At 41.0% G+C, this 22548-nt stretch overlaps 1 protein-coding gene across 3 annotated transcripts in view; it reads left to right on the forward strand.

Annotated features, from left to right (window-relative positions):
* LHPP (phospholysine phosphohistidine inorganic pyrophosphate phosphatase) overlaps window positions 1-22548 on the forward strand; it is a 117468-nt gene that overhangs the window by 18033 nt on the left and 76887 nt on the right. For all 3 annotated transcript variants that reach the window (XR_014007852.1, XM_081193070.1, XM_081193071.1), the window contains exons 3-6: window positions 2497-2650; window positions 5715-5778; window positions 7494-7586; window positions 16601-16692. Coding sequence is in view for 2 of the 3 variants with exons in the window: in XM_081193070.1 (XP_081049196.1) it covers window positions 2497-2650; window positions 5715-5778; window positions 7494-7586; window positions 16601-16692 (403 nt within the window). In the remaining variant the exon portion in view is untranslated. The remainder of the gene's footprint in view (window positions 1-2496; window positions 2651-5714; window positions 5779-7493; window positions 7587-16600; window positions 16693-22548) is intronic.

Consider the following 22548-nt stretch of genomic DNA (forward strand, 5'->3'; position numbering starts at 1 on the left):
AAGCTGCTTATCTACTTGCTATGTCCAAACATATTGGGCATATTGTATTTTCCAGTAAAATGTATTGCATTTAGTGTTGTGCTGAACCTTTTGATCCCATCTGGTTTTTTTGGCAGCTTGAAGAGGGTGGAGATGAAGTAAAGTGGCCTTTGGAGAGATGGGGTGGGGAACCTCTAATAAATTTTGTGGGGGACAGCAGGAAGGTTTACTTGTACTTTTTCTTTGATAAGATACGAAAGAAGAAGAAACAATAAATAGTACCCATGTTGAAAACAAAACAGAACACTACAAAAATTGTTATTGCAGTTAACTAGACCTTAACCTAATATGGTATTTATAAAAATAAAGGGTTTACTTTATTAAACAGCATGAAGCCCTTAGCACAAAAGCTCACATATTTCTAGTATTTCTAGTATTTCCTAGAAGACCAAGTGACCATGCAGTGCGTGGTGGATAACATTGGTCTTTCTAGGACATGGTGTCAGGATGTAAGCTTTTGTGCAAAGAGTTCTGTACTACTGCAAGCACAAGTGGGCTCTTCTAATGGGCCAACAGCCCTGCTTTTTAAAAAGTTCCATGTTTTAGAAAAGCTCATTCATGTTTGGAGCAGTGCAGGGCTCTTGGCTCTAAGGCTCTAAGGTGTCCTAGAAAGGCCATGTTACTACAGAGGAGAAAAAAGGGTTTGAAGAGGTAAAAAGTCTGATCTGCCAACTGCTACATTTATTAATGTAATGCAGACCCTCAACCTATAAAATTTCTCCAGAGGTTTTGTTTGTTTTCCCACAAAATAGGCAGAACAAACAATAAGACCTTGTGAAATAAGGACTAGGGCTTGATGCAACAGTAGTTCTAATTTGAGCATCATTTTCAGATATGCCAATTTGCCTTGTAATTCAAAAAATTCACTTTTGGAAATACAGCTGATGTACACTTTTGTTCTTCAGTTTCATCCAAAAACATAACAAAAATGCTGAGCTGCAACTTTGGGGTGTCAAGTTCATTCCAAATGACGATTATCTGCTTGCCATCTCATAGATGCACTTGCTTGGTTCTCCAGCAATCAAGTGTCTGCATTCTGAGATGTGCTGCGGCTTGTGACCTGACCTTAGGTCTTGCACTGCTAGCAAAGAAGTGCTCAGAATGAGGATGCATTTCACTGGAATAAAGCATAATTTTACACTGGTATCGCAACAAAGGTGTGCCAGTTATGTAACATCAAAAGGGAACATTTTGATTTCGATGTCTCAGAATTTAGCTGCATGTAATGCAGAATAAAGGTAAAGGGACCCCTGACCATTAGGTCCAGTCGCAGATGACTCTGGGGTTGCGGCGCTCATCTCGCTTTATTGGCCGAGGGAGCCGGCGTACAGCTTCCGGGTCATGTGGCCAGCATGACTAAGCCGCTTCTGGCGAACCAGAGCAGCGCACAGAAACACCGTTTACGTTCCCGCCGGAGCGATACCTATTTATCTACCTGCACTTTGACATGCTTTCAAACTGCTAGGTTGGCAGGAGCAGGGACCGAGCAACGGGAGCTCACCCTGTTGCAGGGATTCGAACCGCTGACCTTCTGATGAGCAAGCCCTAGGCTCTGTGGTTTAACCCACAGCGCCACCTGCAGAATACACACTAGCAAAATCCAGAAAGATTGGCTGTAGATGGCAAGCTGCTGTTGATTTATAAGTTTTGATTGCTTGGGTTTTTCAAGTTCCTTTCCAGTGTTCTTCCATTGTGCTTTACGGCGCGTGCACACACAGAAGTGGAATTGCCATGTGGAGTGCTTTAGTTCAGGAAGCTGATCAGTCATGCTGTCTTCCAGAATGCTTCATATTATTCTCTCAACCCTGTTTTTCATTATTTCCCCACAACAGTCAGTCAGCTACATTCACACAATACATTTCAAGTGGTATTAATACCACATTGAACAATCAAAGAATTCTGTAGTTTGTTAAGGGTGCTGAGAGTTGTTAGGAAGCCCCTTTTCACCTCACAGAGCTACAGTTCCCCGAATTCCATGTGAAGAGGGATGAATTGTGAAGCCACTCTGAGACCAACTCTTGGCACCCTTAAAAAACTACAGCTCCCACAATTATTTGGGGTGGAAGCCATGTTGTTGTTTTTAAGTGGTGTTTTAGTGCTTTATACGTATGGTGTGAGTGTGACCTAAGTTCACTCCTCATTGGTGTGTTTGGTTGTTGTTGTTTTCATCCATCATAGTTTTTTCCTATTTTTTTATTTTTTATTTTTTGCTTCTGCAACTTTTGGAATCCTGTAGGCCTGCTGATACCTCCCTCTTGTGGCTGGGTTGTGCCATTTTGATTATGTAGTTCTCAGTGTGTAGATCCTTGAATTCACTTTTGGTGTATCAGACAGAGTAGTTCAGGCTCCCCCCCCCCCCAAGAATAGTCAGAACAACAGTGATAAGTCAGTGAAAAGTTGAAGAAAGCGTAGCAAATATATGGCTTCCTGAAATAATTTGATTTTTCTCCCCCTTAGGTCTTATCCCAGAATTTGCTGATATTGATAGAGCAAACCCAAACTGTGTGGTGGTTGGTGATGCAGCAGACAACTTTTCTTACAAAAACCTTAATGCTGCCTTCCAAGTGCTCATTGGTTTGGAGAATCCAGTTCTGATATCTCTAGGAAGAGGGTAAGTTAATCAATTTATTTATAGTTCTCAGAAATATTGGGGATGCCAAAAATATATGTGTGCTGCTTGCTTCCCCTTCCAGCCTCAAGTTCTTTTGCTGTATTTTGACTTCTTTTTTGAAGCCCAGAATTAGGGAGAATTATGCCACTATTGCACTGCTCTTTGCATTATCTTCTTAATAACTTATTTCCCCATGGTTTTATCTGTTATTGCTGTGTATTAGACATGTGTTTGCAAAGACTACCATGTATTCCCCCCACCCTCTAGCTCCCATTTTTAAAAGCACAGGAGAACAGCAACTGTCTCAGTAGCCTTTAGAACAACATGAAATCCGTTCTGCACTTAACACTGCCTAATTTTATTAAGGCTGCCTAACACTTGCTGCACACCATTTAGGATGTTTACAAGCTACAGGCTCTTGGGCTTCAACACCATTCCCAGCCTTTTATCTCCCTCTATCTCTTTGATATGTTGCTTTGCTTAATATCCATCCTAAGGAAGTACTGATCCCTAAAAAGCAATTCTCAACCAGTGTAACTGTTTTCAGTAGGGGTAATATGCTTGCGGACTGCTGTCCTTACCAACATTTTTGCAGCAGCATTTTTTTCACTAGTTGCAATTTCTGGACCATCTTCAAGGGCAGTCCCATGTAGGTTGCATTACATTAATCCAGTTTGGAGTTTACCAGAGCATGAATAACTATGGCCAGGCTATCCCTATCCAGAAATAGCTGAAGCTGTGCAGAGGTGCTCCTAATCCTCAAGTCCACCTGGGCCTTGAGTGACAAAGATGGTTCCAGGAGCCCCACAAACAACACACCTCCTCCTCCTTCATGGGAAATGTAACCCACTATGAACATACTAATTACACCTCCCTGATGACAGCAGCCTCACATAGAAGTTAAATACCATTGGATCCCTCAAGAAAGCTTTCTTGGGAGCTGAGCACCAATCACCCTATGCTATTCTCTGAAATTGTCCTTGAAGGTAGGAGCAAAACCACTTTAAACTCATGCCTCCAACTCCCTCAGACAGTATCATGTTCAATGCTGTCGAAAGCCATGGAGAGGTCAAGGAGAACCAACAGGCTTGCCCTCCCCCCTGCCCTTTTCCTGACAGAGGTCATCAGCCAGAGCAACTAAAGCTGAGACTGCGTTGAAATAGGTCTAGAATGATAATCGGTTTTATACAAGCATGCCTGAAGCTGCTCTACCACTACGTTCTTGAGCACCTTGCTGGGAGCATGTACACACTGGGCGCCCAGGAGCCCTGATTTAAGACTGTGCCTCTAACATTGATTCTTTAGAGAATAACTCCCAGTGAACTTGGTAGGTCTTTCTTCTGAGTGGACCTGCTTTGATGTGGCTTATAGCTTCTTGTATCCCATTGATCTCAGTGTGGTGCGCCTTGATCCCCTAAGCATGATTACTTGGAAGAAAGCCCAAGTGAATTCAGTGCGGTTTACTAAATGGGTCAATGGCTAGAGCTTTTAATGCACTGGACAGTATTGGAGTGCATCCATTTTGTTTTATTCCTTGGAGCTGTCCCATTTGATTTATTTCTAAGCAGCTGTAAGGCTTTCTCAGAGTAGTGATGCAGGTAGTTCAATGGAGCTAAGTAGGGGTCTGCTGTGATTGTTGACTTCCTCTGAGTGTGTTTGTGTGTGTGTTGGGGAAACAGACCAAGTCTTACTTGGAGTGAAGTAAATGTTGCAGAAATATGAAGTGTACAAGATCTTTGTAATTCAAACCTCCTCTTTAGGCTTGTAACATCTTCCATAAAGGGGATCACTTTGCTTTGCGTGAGAAGGCGACATTAAATTTGCTTTGATTCAAAATTGAGCTTCTGTGGCAGCATCTAGCTGCAGCAGCAGTGCTTCTAGCAGCAGTTATTTGTTTTCATGTGGTATTTCAGTAGTAATCTCTCTCTCTCTCTCTATATATATATATATATATAAAACAGAAAAGTATAGATAGAGTTCACTCCTTAAAAATTACTTTGAAGAAAGAAACTAACATTCTTTCAGCTAAAGTTTTAGTGTGCTCACTTAGAAGCGCAGTGCATTAGACTTACTGGAGCAGAATGCTCTCCTTGTGAAACTGGAGTGATTTACATTTAGCATCTGTTTTGGGCCGAGAGTGGGAATTGGCTTTGTAATTTCTTCTGTCATGCCACTGTCAGAAAATTAAGCTGTTTACGCTAGACTATAGAAGGTTAATGGCTCTTCTAGCAAAGGTCAAGTGGTCATTTTAAAGAGAGGCTATGCTGAATAATCGAAAATGGCAGAAGGATAAAGCATAAAATCTTATCTGACTGCTCATCCTATACATTTCTGCTCTCTACCTATCTGTCTTGGGACTTGAAAGAAACCACTTGCCTTATCCTGATTGTCTCTTTTACTATTTATAGAAAAGAAATATGCTAAATAAGATTCTGAATATTCACTAAAAGAATGCCCCTGGCTTCATTCCTGAGCATAGTTTATTTGGAGTAAGTTCTACCTCAGCATTTCTAAAGAAACATGGTTAAAATAATTGGTCAGCTTGGGTGGCAAACCCCTAGACCACTTAATCTTGTGTTTCTGGTTTGGCTAGTCAGTGAGATTCTTCACTTACAATGGAAGAAGAAAGAGTGTTTAAGGTGTGTATGTACATAAGGGAGTTCTGGCTTATTGCCACCATCTTGTAGTAGTAGTAGTAGTAATGATGATGATGTCATAGGACTCAACTGGACAAGAGATCAGGCCTCCCGCTTCTCTCACATTTTTGTCAAAAGCAACCATAGTGAACCCACCAAATTAGTTCATGGAAGGTGAGGTTATCAGGGACTCGTGGTCAGGATATCTGTGTGTTGTCTCCAGTACTGGAAGCGGTAAGCTTCTGAATGCCAGGTGCTGAGGAGGACAAGTGGGGAGGGTGCCACTGCGCAAATGTGTTTCTTGCAGGCTTCCTTATAGGGAACAGGATGCTGGACTAGATGGGCCTTTGGTCTGATCCAGCGAAGCTATTTGTATGTTCTTAAGATCTAAAAATATTTGAATCTAATTTTAACCTTTTCATTTCCAGGCGTTATTATAAAGAAACAGATGGCTTAAAACTTGACGTTGGGGCATATATGAAGGCACTGGAGGTATTTTATAGTTCAAAGGGATATGTTTATTGCAAGCATTGTACTGCACAACCACATTTGTTTGTATTGATCAGCATGTGGACACAAATCGGATGGAGGTTTCTTATATTAGAAATTGCAAGTGGGTCTCTGTCTTTCTTGGGCTTTTTTTTTTTTTGAAATAAACGTTTTTAAAAGTCCTTGTTACTTTGGTGGTGTTGATTATTTGGAGGAGAGTAAATATATTCAGCTGTAAGAACAATGCACAGCTCTCCCATTTACTTTGGAGCCTTTTGCTCCGTAAAGCTTAGGAGTAAATGCATTTCACAAACTGAGGGGCAGAGTTAAAAAGTGAGCAAGGAGGTTTTATATGTTCACAACTGGCAAGGTTCTAAAACTTCCGAATGGGTTTTATGATCCCTAAAAATACCAATGTATGGATGGAAGACGGCATTTAAAGACAGTGGTGTTGTGGGGGCCCATGTGCCATACTTGTCGATCTTTATAGCAGCAGTCCATATCACTTGTGAGCTGTGATAGTTCTTTAGCAAATAATGTAGCACAAAAGCCTGTTGCCTCCTCGAAGGTGGCTTGCCAAGCACCTACCTCTTAATTTCCCCAAGATTTCAAGTGTTCATTTGGAAAGGCCTCTTTTGTTGCTACTTTTATCTGCTGACCTTAATTTCCTTAAATTTTTGTATTATTTTGCTGTTGCTGAATTTATTATTGTTGTTGACCTGTATTGTTCTGAGAACGTTTGAGAACATTTGTATTGAAGGGTGGCATATAAATGCATAAATAAATAAAATATCATTAACCATAGCCTTTGACCTTAATTTTAAAAAACGCACAACACAATTGTAGTTGGAACCGTATTTACCCTGTGATGATGCCACCTTGCCATTGTCAGTGGTGGCCAGTGAAGGGAAATGGAAACAGGAGAACTCACTTTGATACTAATGCTCCCATCACAGGAGCCAGTGTGGTGTAGTGGTTAAGAGCGGTAGTCACGTAATCTGGGAAACCGGGTTCGTGTCTCCGCTCCTCCACATGCAGCTGCTGGGTGACCTTGGGCCAGTCACACTTCTGTGAAGTCTCTCAGCCCCACTCACCTCACAGAGTGTTTGTTGTGGGGGAGGAAGGGAAAGGAGAATGTTAGCCGCTTTGAGACTCCTTAAAGGGAGTGAAAGGCGGGATATCAAATCCAAACTCTTCTTCTTCTTCTTCTTCTCCACAATTGTGAGGGAGAGGAACTCAAGGCAGTGTTCCCATGCTGCACATAGCATGTATTTCTCACCAGAATATGTGCCAGAGTCTGTAGGCATGCACTTGCATCTTTGAAAGATTAGGCTGCAAGTTGCTTGAAAGAAAAAGACAGGCTATGTTAGTAGTGGTATGTCAGCAATGAGCCAAAGCATGAAGAGACTTGTTTCTATCAATTGCAGCATGCCTGTTATCTGCTACTTTTTGTGATACCATTACATTCTTTTCAAGTAGCCCACAGAAACTCATAGCTTTTTAAAAAAAACAAAACAAAACAAACAAACCCAATTTCTGGATAGTTTCAAAGAACATGTCTGGCTTATTACCAAAAAATATAGGTGTACATTGGAAAATTGCACAATTATTTACACATGACTATGATGATGATAAGGCTGGTGGCCTTATTTGTGTGTAAATCAATCAGACACCTTTGTTTTGAAAGTTAACCGTGTTAATTTTGTTTTCTCATCTAGTATGCATGCGATATTCAAGCGGAGGTGGTGGGAAAGCCAGCCAAAATGTTTTTCCAGTCAGCCTTGACAGAAATGGGCATTGAACCACACCAGGTAAGCTTTCTTGATTAATACCATCTGCGTTGATTCTAGTAATACTTCCAGGGGGTGGTTTGGAAGGGAAAATATAATCAAATAGTCTACTTTCACAAAAGGTGGTATAACATGGGAGCTGCGAACTTGCAAAGGACTTCTGCTCCTCTTCTCTGAAAAGAAAAATTGCATGGTTCCCATGTTAAATTGCTCACTCATGATTACTCACATAAGTTGGGTACTGTTTAGTTTCTTTCACTTTCCTTTACTCCCTCCACCCCACTTTTTAAAGGATGAGTTGGCCATAGAGTATTTGCTTGAATACATTCATAGTGCAGAATGCAATTTTAAAAAATGACTTCTTATCTTTACTAAATCTTGAGTGCGTTTTGACATTGTAGGATCCACTAGCTCATGTCTGTCAGGGACCAGATTCCTCTTCATTGGGTAATGGAGGTGAGGACTCCTTTAAGTAAAGCTGGTGGCCATCATTACAACTATCACTTCCAACTATTTTCTCCCTCAAGCTTTCATACAATGCATTTCTCTCCCAAAGCAGTCTTCAGTATTGTCTCAGATTTAAAAGCAATTAAGTTCTTAAACATGTTTAAGACAATAATATTATACTGCTTTTCTTTTATGTGCCATAGCCTTTTAATTTGCTGTATCTTGTTATACAGAAGTTGGAGAAAAACATGCCCTGGCTCCACTTTAAGCCAGCGGTATAAGTCCTCCTGCGACAGCACAAACTTTCACTTGGAAGGAATAAGAGTTATGAATTACAAGATAATAATTCCATCCAGTGGTTTGGATGATATAAAGAAAAACAACAGCATGTGTTGTGTCTTAGGACCTAGAGCTGATGCTCTGACCCTGTATTTCATGCTTTGTTTGTTTTATCGTATTATAGAATATAGGCATTGAGAAGAAATAGTAAGTCATCGAGGCTCAGTTGTCCGTTGGATGATTGTCCCTTAAATAGATTTTAGAAGGGGGATGTTCATTCTAATTTTGAAAATATCAGACTTTGGAATTTGAAATTAAAGGAAGCTTTTCCTTTTATATCACATTCCAAAGTTCTTCTTTTTTGAGTATGTGTGCCTTCTGTGTCCATTCCCTGTTTATTCTCTCTTACATTCTAACATTCGGGAACACATTGACCCCCTTTTATACACAGTTGTTGTTGTTTAGTCGCATTTACGCACACACAGAGTCTTACAACTGACTGGCATTATGGTAGTGTGGCAAAATGGTTTGAGTGTTGGACTATGACCTGGGAAACCAGGGTTCGAATCCCCACCCAGCCATGAAGCTCACTGGGTGACCTTGTGCCAGTCAGTGTCTCTTAACCTAACCTACCTCACAAGGTTGTTGTGAGGATGAAATGGGGGAAGAGAAGGTACACCACCTTGAGATCCTTGAAAGATAAAGGTGGTCTATAAACTTAATAAATAGATATATAGCGCGTCCTTCTTCCTTGTCTGCTTCCCCACCAGCACCACACAGCTGTCTCTCGAACCATAGTGCTGATAGCTTCGCACAGTTCTATATGGAATATTCATAAATATTATATAACCCTTCAGCAACTGCACGGAGGTCATTTCAATACAAAGTCATTATTCTACCGCCAATACAACCTCAAAGCCTGCAGCCTGTGTTTCCCACAGTTGTTTGTGTGGCTTTTTTTATACCAGTTGTTTATCTGATTTTGAAATTGCAGAGAGTTGTCTTGCCAATGTTCTGCACTTTCATTTGTTAATCTTATTTTGCTCACTGCAACCATCATGTGCCCTAACATTGTCCAAATGGTGTGGCTTTGACCACAGTAAATAACAGTAGAGGAAATTATTCCTGCGATACAAAATCCTATAGGATCCTTCCCCACACAGGCAGACATATAAATGTAAGAAAGCTTTTTATGGCATTTAGTCATACTAATTTTTTTTAATGACTTTTTATCCCTTATTTTGCCAGGAGTTCCTGAAAATGCTGCTCTGTGACTTCTTTTTTCTTTTTAAAGACAAGCAGTCTGTTAAAATCCTGATCCTTGATTTTAATCCTGATCTTCTTTCCTATTTATCACGTAGCTAAGCTATATGTTTCACTTTTTGTAATCTTCCTTCACAAGTCAATCCTTAAAGCACTTTTAACTGTTTTTGCCACTCTTCCCCAAGCTCTTTCCAATTTGTTGCTATCTTTCTAGTAATGAGATGGCCAGGACCGAACACAGCATTCCACTTGTACTAATCCATTAATCCCAGTTTGAAGGGCCCAGTGAACCAAAAAAGAAAACAGAAAACACTGCCACTTATTTTTTTAAAAACACCACACACATATGATGAAAAGGTGGGCAGATTTTGAGGAAAAAGCTCAGTGGGCTTGCATCTGGTTGTTTTAAAAGGAAGCAACACAGAAATGACATAAACCCTATTCAGACACTCAGCCTCCTCAGGTGTAAACAAACATTGGGATAAATGGGAGGGGAGGTTGCCAAGCCCTGTCCCCTCCAGTATATCATCTGTATGTGATTCAGAGCCCTCAGTGTGTTTGAAGGCAAAGGTGTCTGAAGCAAGATGCTGCTATTTTGAACTCTGTAGTGCTATAGGAACATTAGCATTCAGACTGCTCAGTAGGGTAAGACTTGAGAAACCATTGCTGGTAGTGTTGTGCTTAGATTTCCATTGTCTTAGCAAGGAGATGGCTCTTCCTTGTTGCGCTTGGCTTGTACTACACAGAAAGATGTCTCAGTGCCTCACAGTGTTTGTTTCCATTTTTTTAATGGTTGACTGAGATGAAATTAATTAGGGACGAGCAACAAAATGTGCTCCCATTCAGAATTCCAACAGGAATGTATAGAAATACACATGGTATGGAAAAAGTAGATAGGGAAAAGTTTTTTCTCCCTCTCTTGTAATACCAGAACTTGTGGATGTCCAGTGATGCTGAATGCTGGAAGATTCAGGACATATAAAAGAAAGGTTATAAGGTATATAAACAATGGAACTTGCAGTGATGACCACCAACCTGGATGGCTTTAAAAGAGAATTAGACATATTCATGGAGGGATCAGATTCATGGAGGGACAGTGGATTCTACCTCCACTGTCAGAGACAGTGAATACCAGTTGTTTGAGGCTCAACTTACTTGCTGTGAAACAGACAGACGTATTCTTTTCACCTGAGAAATGCATGTATTTTGTACACATCCCCCCACCATACACATAGATTATCTTTCACACGCGAAGCAGCCACAAGGAATGGCTCAAAAATGCAGCCATAATCATTGTGATTTGGGGGGAAATAGCTGACAGTTTTATCTAGTACATCGAGCTTGTCTGTTCGTGCATGCAAGGTTTGTTGCGTGTGTTGGTATCTGCCTAGGATGATAAAATAGGGCCTAGCATGCTGACATTCACCTCATAAAATTGTTCAGGCCCATTTATGTATTGCACTTAAATATAAAATTAGCTGTATCATTAAATCATTGTAAATTCCCATCTGTGCTTTATCAAACATTACAGTGGGCTTCCCCCCCCCCTTTCTTCATTTTGCCACTGCAGTGTCTTAAACCGTTTCACTGCGGCAGAGCTAGACAGTGGCTAAAGTTTGAATTTTTTGGAGTTGCTTTAATCAATAAAGTTATCACCAGTCATTTCCCTTGATAACTGCTTTGTAAAGAGAACCTGACTTTGCTTGCTACAGCTGAGATGTTTTCAACCTGCTCTTGGAATAGAAGGTACTCCCTAAAGTCCAATTTTCATTTTAACCTTTCCTCAATAGCCTAGAAAAAAACCAGATTGCTGGTATTACTTTAATAGAAAGGAAATTTAAACCTCTTAGAGGTAACCTGCCCCTTCTTATGATTCAATAATATGACAAAGAATAACACATCTTTAAAGGTTACTGAAATAGCCTAATTCATATGTTTTAGGACTGCTGTAACAGTGGGTGATTTTTACTGTATTACGCTAAAACCTAAATAATGTTAAGGTTCCAGTACTTTAATGCCATCATAAAAAGGTCTATCTGAAGCAAATTGTCCTGCTCTAATGGGAGTTGCAATGGGTCACACAAGAGTGCATAAACTACTGGTAGTTGCAAATTCCTGATTCTGATAGTGCCAAATATAGGTATGAAATGGTGCATAAGAATGCATCCCTCGTTCCCATGGGTCCATGAAACAACTTTCCCACCTTGTCCCAATGTCATTATGCTGCACTAAAAGCAAGAAGGCGATTTGCCTAGTTAGAAACCTCTGCTTGGTGCAGTGCATCCTGGATATCATTGAAAAACGGAAACAATCCACAAATGTGAGGCTGGTTGAAAACTTGAGAGTATGAATAGTGGCTTTATGTTTTCTCACTGAGCTGGAGTGCTGCATGCACACTGGTGGCATGGGAGTAAACTAGCATGGAAGGACAGGTAAACATCACTCTGGCCCTGCCTCACAGCTCTTCAGTCAGCAAGTGGTGTAGCCTCCTGTTTTGCCACCCTATTTTTGTCCAGGTACCTTAGCAGATACATCAAGAGCAATATTATTTTAAACCAATGACAACACACCTGAGCTGCTGCTTTCTCAATGGTAATAGAAGATTGGAAAGCTGGAATGATCTTGGACTCGTGCGTAGATAAACACACAGTAAATTGTTTTATACTGAGTCAGACCATTGGTTTATCTAGTTGTGAATTATGTACACCAGGTGCAAGTAGAAGGTAGAACCAGGACTAGTAGCAGATCTGGGTGAGTTCCAGTAGACCAGCGAGGATTTCTGACTCCTAATTATTTAATAATGCAGCAACAAATAGGCTCCCCCTCCCCCAAACTTAAGGTCAATCCATCAAAGAAAGCTTGGGATGTGGGAACCAGAATTGAATTTATGCATTGGGATGATTGTGTGGCACATTCTGGTACTGTAAGCGAATTCCTGGGCTTGGTAAATGCTCAGAGCCACCCTGTTACTTCATTGTATGTCTGCCTTGCATAGCCCTCCTAGAAATAAAGTTATGAAGCCAAATGCACAGGTACCCTTCAAAGCAATTTCTGTGGAATGAGCCAGCCTGGCTGCTCCCACCTGTAACTGGCTTTAGCCAATGAGGGAAATTAGATACCGGTAAGTATCTTTGTGTTTAATGGGGTGGCCTACACTTTGGTTTAGGATTGGCACTGAGGAAAAACTAGGATATTGCGCCTTTAACAGCTGTGTGGCAGACAGAAGTTCAACATGCTCAGCCTTTTCTAGTACAGTGGTACCTCGGGTTAAGTACTTAATTCGTTCCGGAGGTCCGTTCTTAACCTGAAACTGTTCTTAACCTGAAGCACCACTTTAGTTAATGGGGCCTCCCGCTGCCGCCAGGCCGCCAGAACAAGATTTCTGTTCTCATCCTGAAGCAAAGTTCTTAACCTGAGGTAATATTTCTGGGTTAGCGGAGTCTGTAACCTGAAGCGTATGTAACCTGAAGCGTATGTGACCCGAGGTACCACTTTCTAGAAATAGAGTTATGGGAAATGCTTCACCATGACAGTACTGTGTAATTTTGTGTTATGCCAGATTCACATGACAACTGTGTTATATTACACCATACCCCAATGGTAGCCATTTTGTGACAGCACACTCTCAAAATTTGAAATGTTCCTAGTGGTTTAAAAATGGCAACCTTTGTTCTGCCAGACAGATAAAACTCCAGGTAGATAGAACTCCAAATAGATAGAATCATCCCCCCCCCCCGGCGCAAAAAAATAATGCCACAGGTACTAAGCCTTGCAAAGGAAAAGGCAGGAGGGGCTTTATTGAGTATTCATTCCTGAACTTTGATTATTAACCATTGCTGATTTGGCCTTTTTTAAGTGTGTGAGATGATTGACAGTTGCTGCCACTTTTCTCCCTGCTACATTTAAGAGATTAGGTTGTGACAGAATGCCTGATTCAAGGCCGCTAGTAAGTTTTACGAATAAGCAGAGTTTGGGACTCTTTGCTCTTTGGCCATACTAGTCCATATTATTTGGACCTCTTATATACATCCTCATCTTCTGGTGATCATTCTCTTGCTTTCCAAAGTGAGTATTCCAATATTGGCTTTCCACAGCTCGTTGGTCCACTGGTCACAAGAAAACAAGGATATGTGTACTGCAATTTTATAACAGCCACTATCTCAAGGAAAACACCCATCTATGGTTGTCTTCCTTTTGTGACACATCTCTTATTTCTGTAGCCTTCAATGTCATTTTGCCTCTTGCGGCACCTTCTAAGTCTGTAATAGGATTTTTAGTTAATTTTAAAAGATTTCCTCATGCTAATTGAACAAAATAACTGTGCTCCCTGTGTAAAATCTGCGGACAAACTGGAGATCTTTTAATTCTGGCCTTCAGCAGGCATGTGACCTTTTGGTTTTATCTCTCCCCCCCCTCCATCCCTCTCTGCCTGTCCACCCCCCCCACCCTTAGTATATTGCAGTCAGAGAGGAAGTTAAACCTAGGTTTGACAGGTAGAGTTTTTTATTTCCCTTGACAGTGCACCTCTTGACCTCTATCTTCTTGCCAATGATTTTTTAAATCCTAAATGATTTGGGAATAATTGCTCCTCCTTTAGTGATTATTGCCCTTCACCGATAGTAAATCTGTGAAATCCCAGGGGGCTGGAGTGCATTTTTGTATGCGTATGCCACAAGCTGGCCTGGCTAGGCACTACTGCTCATGTGCAGCTGCACTTTCAATGTGGATGGTCTTCTCGCATGAAAACTTCTCTTTAGAGACAGAGGGGAATACTTCACCAGTAATCAAATGCCCCAGTTAATTGCAGCAAGGGATTTGATCCTTTTTAGGCCCCTCATTTTGCAGGCATCTTCCTTGGAGCTTTATAAACCACTGGAAAACTGTGTTTCCTTAAACATTTGATAGTAAACAGAACAACTGCCTAGGCATAGGCTCCTGGTTTAGTGGAAGGGAACTTGGCCCTGACCTGGAGCTGAGCAAGTCACGCAGTTGTTTCCAAAATCCATTAAATTTGAAATTTCCATTTTGAAACAACAACCACATTTGAACACTCAGTTGTTAAATCAAAATTCCTACTTATGCTACTGAATTATGCAGCTTTCTATGAAATCTGCATAAAAATTGTAGTGGAGACAAGAACACCAACAGCTGCTGCCACTTCATTCTTGCCTACTGCTGTTGGTTCCAGTTGCTGCTTAATTACTTTGAGCCCTACTAGTAAGAAGTAATTATAAAAATAGGATTGTGTGATCATAGGTATCCAACTCCCCAGCTGAGCAATGAGTTCTGGAGCCAATGTAAAATGCAGCCAAAGTCCCTCATTTGGGGACTTTAGTTACATGCAGCTAGGCCTGGAATTAGATCCATTGCCCCTAACTTTCACATAAATACCAAATAATATACTATTATGAGTTTGTGGGTGCCAGACCACTCCAATAATCCCTGGACCTAGCAAGTGTTAGAATTTAATCACAGCTTGGGGTGTAAAGATGGTGCCAGACCTCTTTAATTCCTGGATCCAGCAATTATTAAAATCTACTGGTAATCAAGATAGCTTCCTGCAAGATGATAGCCTGAGTCAGGCTTCTTGCCAATGATTTTTTAAATCCTAAATGATTTGGGAATAATGCCCCTTCTTTATGATAGAACTGATAGCAGATCATGGTACTTGTTCTATCAAAGTAAAATTCCATTTGGTATGACTGGAATGCAGGGCTTGAAAGAAAACGAGCATTAAAAATGCAATGTTTGTGTCAGTAAGTTGAATTGTCTCCTCGCCTTTCTACATGACATAATTCCAGAAAATCTGATACTGGATCCTAATCATTTGTAATATATTCTCAATCTGTTTTAGAATAGGTATATTTTGAGGAAGCCAGCATAGCGATCAACTTCTGTGATGGTATATTACGATAGCCTTTTGATATGGCAGTGATCAGTATTTTTCCCCAGGAGGTACTCAAGGGTACACAGTACCAGCACCTCTTTTTGTTGTTGTTAAAAAGTGTGGCACTTACTGTAACAACTTCATTGTGAGTACCTGCACCTCTTTTTCTAGAAAAAAAGCACTGGATGTGATGGAAAGAGACCTGGATGACATGTCAGCTTAGAATGGTACCAGAACAGCTGGAACAGCCACTGATGCAACTGATTCTATGCATTATCGAATTGGGCAGGGGCAGGACACAGAGAACTGGATTAGGGACAGCTCATCTATGCATACTAAGGCATTTTGATCATCATGCAGTTAGCAACTGGCTCTTATGATAGCATGACAAAGCTGCCTGCTCTGTCTCACACATGATGCAGCTGTAGCTGTACTTAATCCACTGCTGTACAGATGTTTTCAAGGGAGAAGTGTTGAGTATTGTTTTTCACATAAAATGAAACCTGCTAAACTTGAATATCATGATCAGAGGAAATCTTCAGCAAACAGTTTGATGGGCTTTGCAAAATCTAGAGTCACATTTTCCCCACCCCCTTAACATTTAGTTATATTTTAAAAACAAATAACAGGAACCATCACCAAGAGAGACACTGCCAGTCATAATACATTTTCTGTTCCCCTAAAGCCCATCACTCTGTAACTACGTAACTCCGCAACCAACTCAGCAATATGGAATTAATTGCCATTGCAGAGTGAGCAATGGAAAGCACACAGTACTGTTGGTATAGATAGATCTAGGCCGACAGGCTGTGGTCACAATGAAATAAAGCTGTGCCATTTAACCACTTAGTAACTGAAAGATACGGTGGGAACGTCTTGAAATGTTAGCATACCATTGCATTGTCTCAAAAGCATGTTGACTTCTCTGATGGTTTTCAAATTGCCTGGATGTATAGTGCTTGCCTCATAGGTAGAGGATGAATTATATTCAAGGTGAGCTGACTTTTAATCAATACGGTGACAATATTATCTTGTTTAATTTGTATGATGGCTGTATTAAACATCAAATCAAGCAGTTTATTATGTCAAGGAAGATGAAGTATGACAGGAATCAAATGCACTTGACACCACTTTTGTCTGTATTTCATTGCTGTGACAGGCCATCATGATTGGGGATGATATTGCAAATGACGTTGGAGGTGCCCAGCATTGCGGGATGAGAGCTCTACAAGTACGGACGGGAAAGTACAGGTCAGTGCACATTAAATATGCATTACATTCTATGCAGATGATGATGGAAACACAGGATATAACAGTGGCTTGTGATTTACCTTCTCTGACTCAATAGCTGTCTTTATGAAGCTATGGTATGCTTTTAATGCATGGATTTATAATAGGAGAAGAAATAGGTCATTTTGTGAAATAGGATGTTGAAATGCATCGTCTGCCAGGTCTCATTTTGGATTGGAGTTCGCACAAAGTCCACATTCTTACCATTGAGCCATGTGCCATCTTAATACTTTAGAACACAAACATCTACAGCCAAAATCTCTTTTGACTGTAAAGGTTTTTCAACATCCATTTGAAAGAAAGGAACGTGACAATATAGGAAGCTGCTTTAGGCTGAGTTAAACCATTGGTCCTTCTACACTGATTGGCAGCTGGTCACTAGGGTATCATGCTGGGTTACCTCCTAACCCTACCTGGAGATTCTGGGAATTGAACCTGGAACCTGTTGCATGCAAAGTATATCCTTGACCACTGATTCTGTTCTGCAAATGTTGCTTCCTTATCTTCCTGAAAACACGGAGTTAAGAGCATTCAGTTTTTCATCTAACATGTTCTGGTCAAAACCCAGATTCCACAGCTGTAACATCACACTTTTCAGCTGGGAACCATCTAATTCATACTACAAATATGTAGAGATTGTAATTTATTTTAAAAAATAAAGTGTGATATGTGAGATTCTGGGCATGAACTTTGTTTGCCTTCATCAAAAATGATAACAGCTTACTCAAGACAACTTGTAGCTAGCTGCTTTTCAGTCCTTGTTCCCCATTATTTCCTATGAAAACCTAAACAATTCAACCAAATTCTAATTGCTTCTGTGCAGAGACCACCCACATTGCACCTATAAAGCTCAACAATAATGATGAATGTGATCTAAGGGAAGCCATCAGATTGTGATAGGACAAGCGTTAGATTCCTTCTTCCTCGCAAAGTGTCATTAATGACATGAAAAACACACACTCATTGTAGCCCTTCACTTTGGAATACTGCTAGCTCTTCACTGTGGCAAGTTAAGAAGTCCCTGCCCTGGCTTCCCAAGCAGATTGGAAAGTAAAAACACTTTCACACTATAGTTCCTTGCATTTTTGAAGGGCTGTAGCTCAGTGGTAGATTATCTGCCTTGGATGCAGAAGGTTCCAGGTTCAATCCCCAACATTTCCTGGTAGGGCTGAAACCCTGGGTAGCCACTGCCAGCCAGTGTAAACAGTACTGAGCTAGATGGACCATTGAGGTCTGAAAAAGCCAGCTTCATATCCATCTATGTACTTTAGTTCTTAAGTTTGCTAACATTGGGCTTTGTGCATCCGTACAGTGGCTAGGTACAAGGGGCCTAGTGCAGAGCTTTGCATGTACATTGGGCTCTTAAGACCTTTTGTGCAAATTGTATCTCCTTTCACCACTTGGCAAGCAGCTCTGTGATGCAAGGTAGTAATCAGAGCAACAGGAGAAGATGCCATTGAGACTAACAGAAAGGAAGCCCAGGTGTATATGTGTATGTGTCTTTGCACATCTAAGAAATGCTCTGAATCCCAGATAATCTGTAAAAGGAGACATGGGGAATAGTTGTTTTTAAGAGTGACAATACATAAAAAGCCCTATAAAGAATCCCTAGGGACTTGAGAATATAACATAAAGGAAAGCATAGATGGAAATGAAACGCAAGAAATTCATTTTGATGGTTTACACTATTTGAAATCCCAGCTGATATATTTTGTGTTGCTTTCACTGTTTTAAGAGTATGATTGCTCACAGAATGTGCATTTCAGATAGAGATGAGTGTACTACATCCTAGTGCCCTTAGATGGTGCCATTAGTACATTTACTGCAGCTTTGACCAACGTTTTTCCCTAGAGGCTCTAAGCAGCAGTTGCCAAATCACAGTAAAACTTGAAAGCTTTGTTAACAGCTGCCAGTACAATGGCATTTTCCAGGTACCTCACTGCTCAAAGGTTTCCAACTTTCTAAGCTGTCAGGTAAGTTTGTCCCATGAAATTCTTTACAGATCCATGCTTGGATTGCCTGAAAAGCTTTCCTTCCATTTCTTACAAAAGATTGGTGAATGAGCTGATCAAAGCACACACACAGGCCCAAACCTGGTTGAAAACAATGTACAGATTGAAACATCACATCCCACCAGCCCAGCCCAGCCAGCATGTAAATGGGAAGCAGTTCTTCTTTAGATTGGAATGTGCGGCTTATTTTAAGTAAAGTATAATTTGTCAACAGATATGGAGACCCATGCTTTTTTGACAGCTAGGTGTTCATAGTATGGCACGTACTGCCACGGCTACAAGAATGGCCATGAAGCTTTTTTCAAAGAAGAGGACTGGGGAAGTTCTGAGTGTTTCATTTGGCCTGCAACTCTTGATAGATTCATTCTTACACTTCTAAAATTAAAATGTCTTTTAGACTATGCTGTAGTGGCCTGCCCCTATGAGCTATGTAACAGTTACCTCTGTGCAAGAGTGATGCCAAGATCCTTCCCATCAATTATGCAGTTCATATTACTATTCCAATACTTTGTTACTTGAGAACACATTACAGTAAGAGGGTAAAACTACCCAGTGGCATTTGCAACTGTCTTCCCAAATTGGGAAGGGCTGCATAATGGATTGGGTGTGTCGTTTTGTGCAGGTGTGGAGTCTCTGGTTTCTTATTTGCAGGTATTGTAATTGAAATATTAAATCCTGGTTGAACCGAGGCTCTTTCTTGGCTAGCATCACTTTGGTTGAGCACAGTTGTCGAGGTTCACAAGATACCAAGAGGTTGTAAAATGTTCAGCTGTTTTTGGCAGATGTGAGGAGGAGACTCACAGTACTGTTTTGGAGCGCAACAGATTGAAATACTCAAACAGGCTGAATCAAATAGCACCAGGGGGTGGAAAGAGACCAACCTAGTCACATAGGCTTGAGGTGTTCTGCCAGGAGTCTTAAGTTTTCCCTTGGCATTCATTCCCCTGCATGCTAGGTGACTGTGGACAGAAGGCGGCCGTGTTTTCCCTCCAGCTTATAAAACAGAACCATTCTGTTCAGGAGAGTGGAAACAAAATGCGTAGGCTGTCCTGTGTTATTCTCACCCTGATCTTGATCTTGATTTAAGCACTTCCTGGCTAGCATACAACATAGGAGTATAAATTGTTGGGTTTTGTTTTAAATGTGTTCTTGCTCTCAATGACAGTTCTGTAATATCTGGTCAAGAAAACACTATTTTGAAGAGCCTGGGGTTTTCACATCACGGTACAAATTGACAAATCGGTTTTATGGCAATAATGTAGAAGTTAAATTTGCTGGTTTTAATGGGTGCTTTCATTCTGAGAGTAGTTACAACAGCTGGTTATCCATTAAAGCCTCATGGTACTTGTACAGAAATAATGGGGGGAAAGCTACAGAGACGACTATCCAGTGGGATGATGCTAGTTTACAAAATGAAGAACTACTTCTGGAATTTTTGTTTATAATAGAGATTTAAATTCCACTTTAAAAATTCATTTAAAATCCATTCAAAATCCACTTTAATCCCCTTTTTCCTACTAGCACCAAACTTAAGGTGGCATACATGTGACTCTAAGTATTAATGGACTGGGCTCCCATCAAGGGCCTATCAAAACTATGTATTATTTGGACTTCCTTAAGCTTTTATGTAATTGCCTGTGGATATTTAGCAATTTCTTAGAATTCAGGTAGATTACTTAATTGCATGGTTAACTGTTACGAAGGCCAGCATTATTGCATGTGCTAAAAGATAGTTTAAATTCTTTTAAGGAAAACTCTGGGGTTGTTTGGTTCGTGTCACTCACTTATTGTTGAGTTCTGTGCGGACTTGCTAGACTAGGCAAATTTCGAGAGCCACTTTAGTTTATTCAGGTTGCCTGTCAAGCCAATTTATATTTCTCCTTTCCCTGCCAATGCATTATTCATGAAGCAATGTGGGTGACTGGATTGAATCCATGAAAAGAAAGGCATTCTGTGCAGGCCTCTCCAAAATGTCCTACAGAGTGTCTGTGCTCTCCTGCGCAGTATAATCTGCGAGGACAAACCTGCCTCCATTTTGAAGACATGCAACACATAGTTGAATTTCTGCGTTCAGTCCCAACAGTCTCCTGTTCTCTCTGCTACGAGTTTTAGAACAGGGTGGGATAAGGGTTTTTTGTCTGTGCTAATCCCAACCTTGCAGTAGCAAAACCCTGCTGTAGAGTAGCCATGGTAGTTACCCAAACATTTCAGTGTTTTCTTCTGTTCACATAGCTTGCGGTATGATCAATTATTTGCTAGCTCATCACTTAGAAGCCCCACTGAATATCATTCCAAAAAGTAACAGAGAGTAGTGTCTTAAAGAAGCTGGTGGGGCTGCTGAAATGTGCTTCAGAAGCATTAGCATTGGAGACAGCTGTGCAATTGTGGTTTCACTAGTGATTTCCTTCCTTTAGACTGTGGTTCCTCCTTCTGGTTTGCATGCTTCATGTGGAAACTGCAGTAGCTTTTCCTGGAAACCATGCAGAGAGAGGCTAAAAATTAGATCTGTTTGTTCTGTGATTAAATCAAAGTAAAAGCATTATATCCTGGCAATGAAATGGTTGAATTACGTAGTATCTCCAACCAACTCCATTTAAATTAGGAATGTTTAACTAGAGTTTTTACCCAAGGCTGTAGTAACTGCATACCAGACCCTTGGAACATCTTGTGATTTAAGATACAATAGTGTGGTCCAGAATAATGAAGATGGTTTCTCTATAGTAGCCTAGTTCCAGTGGGCCTTCTTATTGCCTCCTTGAACCCAGAAGTATTGCACAATGACTTGATCTCTCAGCAGCCTTCATTCAAGAGTGACTAGTGGGGTGCCACAGGGTTCTGTCTTGGGCCCAGTCATATTCAACATCTTTATCAACGACTTGGATGATGGACTCAAGGGCATCCTGATCAAATTTGCAGATGACACCAAACTGGGAGGGGTGGCTAACACCCCAGAGGACAGGATCACACTTCAAAACGACCTTGACAGATTAGAGAACTAGGCAAAAACAAACAAGATGAATTTTAACAGGGAGAAATGTAAAGTATTGCACTTGGGCAAAAAAAATGAGAGGCACAAATACAAGATGGGTGACACCTGGCTTGAGAGCAGTACATGTGAAAAGGATCTAGGAGTCTTGGTTGACCACAAACTTGACATGAGCCAACAGTGTGACGCGGCAGCTAAAAAAGCCAATGCAATTCTGGGCTGCATCAATAGGAGTATAGCATCTAGATCAAGGGAAGTAATAGTGCCACTGTATTCTGCTCTGGTCAGACCTCACCTGGAGTACTGTGTCCAGTTCTGGGCACCACAGTTCAAGAAGGACACTGACAATCTGGAACGTGTCCAGAGGAGGGCAACCAAAATGGTCAAAGGCCTGGAAACGATGCCTTATGAGGAACGGCTAAGGGAGCTGGGCATGTTTAGCCTGGAGAAGAGGAGATTAAGGGGTGATATGATAGCCATGTTCAAATATATAAAAGGATGTCACATAGAGGAGGGAGAAAAGTTGTTTTCTGCTGCTCCAGAGAAGCGGACACAGAGCAATGGATCCAAACTACAAGAAAGAAGATTCCACCTAAACATTAGGAAGAACTTCCTGACAGTAAGAGCTGTTCGACAGTGGAATTTGCTGCCAAGGAGTGTGGTGGAGTCTCCTTCTTTGGAGGTCTTTAAGCAGAGGCTTGACAACCATATGTCAGGAGTGCTCTGATGGTGTTTCCTGCTTGGCAGGGGGTTGGACTCAATGGCCCTTGTGGTCTCTTCCAACTCTATGATTCTATGATTCTATACTGTTGACAAGGC

The sequence above is a fragment of the Podarcis bocagei genome (assembly GCF_964188305.1).
Source record: "Podarcis bocagei genome assembly, chromosome: 4".
In the NCBI taxonomy this organism is placed as follows: Eukaryota; Metazoa; Chordata; class Lepidosauria; order Squamata; family Lacertidae; genus Podarcis; species Podarcis bocagei.